The sequence below is a fragment of the Alligator sinensis genome, unplaced genomic scaffold (assembly GCF_000455745.1).
Source record: "Alligator sinensis unplaced genomic scaffold, ASM45574v1 scaffold863_2, whole genome shotgun sequence".
Lineage (NCBI taxonomy): Eukaryota > Metazoa > Chordata > Crocodylia > Alligatoridae > Alligator > Alligator sinensis.
The window spans coordinates 583,086-589,534 of NW_005842780.1; the positions used below are offsets into that span (position 1 = coordinate 583,086).

A 6,449-nucleotide genomic window follows, 5' to 3' on the forward strand; every position below is an offset into this window, starting at 1 on the left:
GCTGAAACCTGGTGTGCAGATCCAAGGGCATTGAACTGGGGGCTGGGCAATCCCTGCCATGCAATCTGGCTCTGTAGGGAGCAGAGATCCACGCCAGGGACTCCTCGATGCCGCTGCCTACCCCGCACAGCCCCACTTCGCTGCAGAGCTGAGTCACGTGGCAGGGACCAGCAGGCTTGCTTGCCGCTCTGTGCTGCTTCCCTGCCCCGCGACCCAGCGTGACAGGGATCAGAGATCTGCGCGGGGGTCTCCTCACCTGCACGTAGGGCAGCGGCCCCCGCCCCAGACAAGCAACCCATGGTCCTGTTCTGCTCCCCACTGGGGCCCTGCAGCCTCCGGCCCCAAGCCCTGTGTGGCTGGGTAGAGCTGTGCAAAGCTTCCCTTGTAGCCCGTCTGAAACAGATTCGGCCAAAATAAAACAGGATAGTGATCTGAAACGCCTAAATGAATCACTGTCCTCCAAAACAGCAGAATCTGAAGCCGAATCGAAACATAGCCATTTTGCACAGCCCCACTAACAGTGTGCATACACACTACACATTTCAAAATCTTGGCATAAATAGCCACGATGGAAACAATTCAACTGGAGAGTAAAACTGCTAGCAGAGCCATCCCTAGGGGTGTGCTGGGCCCCGGGCATATCAGTCTGTGTGGGGCCAGGCGAGGAGGGGTAGGGGAGGGTATGGTGAGCAGCTGGAGGAGCAGCTGGAGCCAGCGGAGCAGGGGGTGGTGGCGGCAAGTGGCCACAGCCGGTAGATGGGGGGTGTGGCAAGAAGCCAAAGCCGGTGGTACTTGGCAGGGGCAGTGTGTGGTGGCTGCAGCAGGGCCTGTATGGAACTGCCTGCGGGGCCCCCCCAAAGCACAGGGTTCAGGGAAGTTGCCCCGATTTGCCACCCCCTAGGGACAGCCCTGATTGCTAGTGCCTATTAAAAGTTTAAGAAACTCATATTTTGGACAAACGTTATCTCCAACAACTTTATTTCTGTGGAAACTTTAAGTTTCCTAACAATACAAATTGTTCAGATTCTACTTGCTTACTTCAAATTTAAGATTGCATCTGAATCTCAAGACAGCTCTGAACTAACATCCCACCTGCTTTTAACGTGAGTATTATGTATGCTCAAAGACTCCAGATACAGTGTCTGCCCTTCCATATGGATCTTCTCTTGTCTTCCCAAGCTGTCTTTTATTCTCCTAAGAAAACTGATCCATACATGTACAATTTCTCTCTTATTTCTGTGATGGTAACAGAGGGGATACTAGCTATTTCGCATAATTTTCTTATCTGCATATGAAACATTCTTCATCCATTATTCTTTCGGTACAAAAGGGATGTCTTTTGGCCAAATTCTCCCTTTGCAAGAAACCATATATACTTAAAATATACAACAGAATATGAATTGGTTGTAGTACACCAAATTTATAGCATCCTGATCTGACACAAAAGATAATTTGTGGTAAGCCAAAGATAAAGTTCAGAGACACTTCAAGTTATTTTACTTTTAAAAATACCTTAAATGTGAGAAATGCAAATATTCTTTCCATAAGTATTTATTTTTCTCTTTTAATGCATCTTATAATGATTGTAAGGGAGTTGGTTATTGTTCTTTCAAGAATACACAATTTATTCTGAAATAATAAGGCATTAGTTTCCCCACTAGCTTCCTCCATGAACACACTTATTCTTGAATGTGTCATATTCTGAATTAGTTTAATACCAGAAAATGCTTAACCTAAATCAGGAACAGATTCCATGTATAGATACTTTTGTGATCTGGAGTATTCAGAATGAATATGTAAAAATTATAAGCTTTTAAAACATGGACACCCAAACAAAAATTGTTTCAAGTAATAAAGCAAACCTCTCTCTCTAAAAATTGTAATTCAAATTATAGTTCCTATAACATACAATCTGCCCTTTAGGCAGTAAAGAAATCACACTGTACAGGTGCCACTAATGGTATGCTGATTATAAGTTTACATTACCCTACGCCAGGCAGCTACAGCACATTGAGACTAATGATTTAAGTCTTGATCAGAGAATAAGAATGAACTTTTTTTAAATTGAGAAGGGATATAGATCACCTTCTCTGTAGGTCAGCATATATGTCAGGTACATACCAGTCCCGACAATTGATGGCATCACCATATCCTGGTGTATCCACAACCGTCAAACGAAGCTTTACTCCCCTCTCTTCAATTTCAACTGTTGAGGCTTCAATCTGCACAGTTCTTTCTATTTTCTCTAGAAGAGAAGAACTAGATCTTAAAAAAAAGAGTCTTACAAATTTATTATTTTCTGAGACAAGATCAGGAATAATCCACAACTGGACTTGAGTACAAGGTAAGTGATAAGATAGCCTTCTTAGGGCCATGCAATGTCAGAAGGAGAGTCAAACACGTCTAGAATTTTCTAGAGAAATGACACAGGTACACATGAGGGTTTATCCCATTTTTGTAAATCAGTTGCAGAAAACCAAGCAACAGGGGCTGGGTAAGATCATAAGCAGAGAGGAAGGCCTTGAGGGACAATACACAGTACCTTGAAGGACAATATTCTTCCTTATATGGAAGTTCCTTCTCTAATATTGGAAGAAAGCGATAGACTGCATCCTCTGACATGGTGAGCTAATGAAAATGAGTCGCTCAACAAGAATTGGAAGTGTGCATCTAGGAGCATGGACGAAAATATTCCCATGGAGAAAAGAAAAACAGAAAATGTCTTTCAAAAGCATCAAATTTCTGGAGTGGAAGAGTAGCATAGATGGGCCAAATGAGAATGCAATTCAGATAGCATCATCCTAATCAGTGGAAGCATGAGCAGGAAAAACAAACAAACATTAGCATCATGTTTATCAAACGAAAGAAACCAGGGTGTAAAACAGGGGTGGGCAATTATCTCGGCTGAAAGAAAACTTAACGAATTTTGGTGAGCTGCAGAGAACCACACACGTAGAATCTTTCAGAAGATATCATTTTAACAAACTATAAATAAAAAACAAATCATATTCTAAAAATCAAACATCTACTATAACATTTTAATATTATTTCAAAAAAATAGTTTTTGTCTTATTTCTGGTTTTTTTGAGCGATTTTTTTGAGTGATTGCATAATAGCTCAAAATAAAGTTTTACTCTTACATACTGTGCGTGTGTGGGGGGGTGAGGGGTGGGCACGTGGCAGGGCGTAGAGCACATGTGTGTGTGGGGGATGCTCCGCACACACTACATATCAGGAGCTGGTCAGCGGTGTGGAAGGGAGGGAGGTTAGGGGGTGCTTGCAGCAGACCTTGCCTGAGCAGGGTGCAAGTACGGTTCACCCCCTGCCTCCCCTCAATCTGGCCTGAGGCTGCCCTGTGGTACTCCGCATGGGGCCGAGACCTGTCTGCTCCTGCTGAGAAGCTCACACTGCGCTCCCACCCACACCCACCTTATACCCATCCCCCCATCAATGTCCCAGCCCCATCTAGCATGCACAGCTTACCAGCAGGGCTGTTCCCAGCATGGCTGCAGCCACTCTTGGCTTCCCCTACCTCCAGCAGCTCCTCCTCCTTTTCCTCCTGCTCCTACTGCAGGCAGTGCAGGGAAGCAGCAGCAGCCATGGGGATGTGTGCTAGGCACCACATGCCCAGCCAGGCAGGGGTGAAGCTGCAGCTGGGCAGCTCCTGCCCCAGCGCATGGGGCTCCAGCTCCAAGCAGCCTTCCACACGCTTGACTGTCACAGGTGGCTGCTCATCATCCTGGGCTGACAGAGTGGGTGGAAGACGGCAAGGAACTGGAGCTGGAGCCATGCATGCTGGGGCAGGAGCCACCCAGTGGTAGCTTCCCTAACCCTGGCTGGGCATGTGGTGTCTGGCACATGTACCCCCAAGGTTTCCCTGTAATGCCTATCTACAGCGGCACAGCAGGGACAAAGGGAGCCGAGCAATACCGGGACAGCTGCAGCCACACCAGAACCAGACCCACTGGGAAGCTGAACATGCTGGCCAGGGTTGGGGTGGTGCTGTTTGGTGAGTGTGGGATAGGTGTGGGCAGGAGCGGGCAGGGCTCAGCCCCATGCGGAGTGCTGTGGAGGCAACCAGGTTGGATACAATCAATTGCCAGGTGCCTGCTGGAGGGCCAGGTCCAACCAGTTGGCAGGCAGAATCCGGCCTGTGGGCCGTATTTTCCCCACCCCGGTATAAGCCCAAAGGCAAAATGTATTTATGTTTAGAGGGCCCATAAATAGGGTAGTATGCAAAATTTACCATTGATTTTTTTTTAAAAAGCCCACTGCATCATGTGTCATAGTGACATTTTTTCCAAGACAGCTGGGCAGAGTTTCTGGTACTGATTAATATCATTCCCAACTTGAGCTGACTGACAGGAGCAAGGTGCTCATACCCGCTGTGAAACACACTACTTCCCTCCTCCTCTGGTTAATGAGCAACTGGGCCTCTCCCACTGCAGACAGATTAAGAGGTATTTGAAGTATTCCACTCACAGATGATACCAGCATTCAACAAGATCTAGAGATACATAACCATTCAACTCAGAAGACAAGTTAAAAGATTAAAGTATCTATTTACCAGCTGCTCCTGGGATTATCCTTTCTGGATAGAGATCTGTCAAGAATAGGCTGTTTATTAGCGTAGATTTTCCCAATCCAGATTCACCTATGATACAATATTAAAGACATGCTGATCATAAACATTTTCTACATAATTAACCTTTCAGAATGGATATACAAAACCTGATTAACATTTCTCTAACAAACAAACCTTTCAAGTTTTGGCTTAAACTGACATATAGTGGTACCTTATATTTTGCACTTAAACTGAACTCCTGCTTTGTTTAGCATGAAGAGCTTATCTCAATTTTTAGAGCACAACCTCAGAGTAAGACTTGCCATTTGAATATTTTCAAATAAATCTGATAATCGATTTGAGTTCTAATTAACTTAATACAGTCATTAAAAAGTATGTATTCAGAGCTGTCATTTTGCACATTCCTCTAGTTTACAAACAACAACTGTAGCAAGTAAAAAATGTACACAGTGAAAGTATATGGTCTATCTGGGACTACATCAGTAATTTACCCCCCTCCAAAAAAATATCATGGCTGAACCTTTGTTCAGGACAGCAAGCAAACAGAGAAGCTTACCTATCTCTTGTTACTTTAAAGAGAACACAACCATTTGGTGTATGCGACAGGAATATATATATATATATTTGCATCTGAAGCCAAGGGCTCCTAGCTGCGTACGTACATTTGTAGTTTGGGGTAGGGGTGCACTGATAAAGATTTTCTTGGCTGAAACCGATAGCCAATTATTAACCAGCCATACTGGCCGATACCGATCCAATAACCAATATTAACTGCAGGTTGAGTCTTGTTGGGCCAGTCCGGGCAGCGCTAGTCCTAGTCATGTCTACAGCATTCAGCACCTTTTACAGTGCCTGCACTGGCCCCAGTCTGCGTCACACCAGTGTCCAGGACACTGAGGCATCTGCTCCACTCCAGCCCATCCCAGTCTGCCAGCGAGGGGATGGGGGGGGGTGTATCTGGGGTCACCTCGACTCACCTGAGGGAATCCACACATCCTGGGGCCCTGGCCAGCAGGCATAGTTGTCAGAGAATATTATCGGCTACAATGGCCAAAAAAAGCCAATAATGTAAATTTCACTTATCAGTGCCAGTCTGATAGGCAATCAATATACCAGTGCACCTCTAGTTTGGGGCATTGGTGGGAGGAGAGGGGGAAATCTTTACTAGTGAAATGCTACTTAACCGAAGATCAGGACCCTGTGAAACTGCTCTGTCCCTGAAGCAGTGAGATACTTGATATTAATACTTTCAGCTGCTTTACTGAAGATCCTGTTCTCTGGTTAAACGAAGGTTCCCCAAGCTTCAACGTGTCAAGTGCAACACCACTGAGCAAGTAGCATACTGCTCCAGCAACATCATACTTGGCTCTCCCTGTCAAGCTGAGTTTTAAATTATCTTAACTGTACACAACACTGGAGTCTCTCTTGGATAACATGTTGCCTGTGATCCATGGGTTGGGAACCACACAAATGATCAGTTATTTGAAACAGTTTAAAAAAATTGAAACACTGAAAAACTGGCGAGTTGGTAATCTGGGTCACCAGGTCCCCCTGCACTGTATAACAAGCATCACCAATTTAACAAACGTGACATGCAAATATGAAAACAAACATGGAAAATTGCAACCAAAGTAAAAAACCAACAGGCTATTTTCAAAAATTATTTATGTGGCCATGTCTAATGGAAAAAAAGTATGATCAGTTTAAAATTACCAGATTTAGGAGTAAAGCTCTAACTAACGTAAGGGATCTACACCTGAATTATCTGAACAGTTTCAGAGAAAAAGAAATCATAATTATAACAGGTGGAATTTAGCCCTGTTTGAATGTCACAAACTCTACTACACAAAAGCCAATCGGCATT

General features: G+C 44.5%; 1 protein-coding gene across 3 annotated transcripts in view; it reads right to left on the reverse strand.

Moving 5' to 3' along the window:
* Nucleotides 1-6,449, reverse strand: part of SEPT2 (septin 2) — a 39,367-nt gene that overhangs the window by 26,832 nt on the left and 6,086 nt on the right. For all 3 annotated transcript variants that reach the window (XR_003096486.1, XM_025216987.1, XM_025216988.1), the window contains exons 3-4: nucleotides 4,568-4,654; nucleotides 2,122-2,245 (exon numbers count right to left, since the gene is read on the reverse strand). Coding sequence is in view for 2 of the 3 variants with exons in the window: in XM_025216987.1 (XP_025072772.1) it covers nucleotides 2,122-2,245; nucleotides 4,568-4,654 (211 nt within the window). In the remaining variant the exon portion in view is untranslated. The remainder of the gene's footprint in view (nucleotides 1-2,121; nucleotides 2,246-4,567; nucleotides 4,655-6,449) is intronic.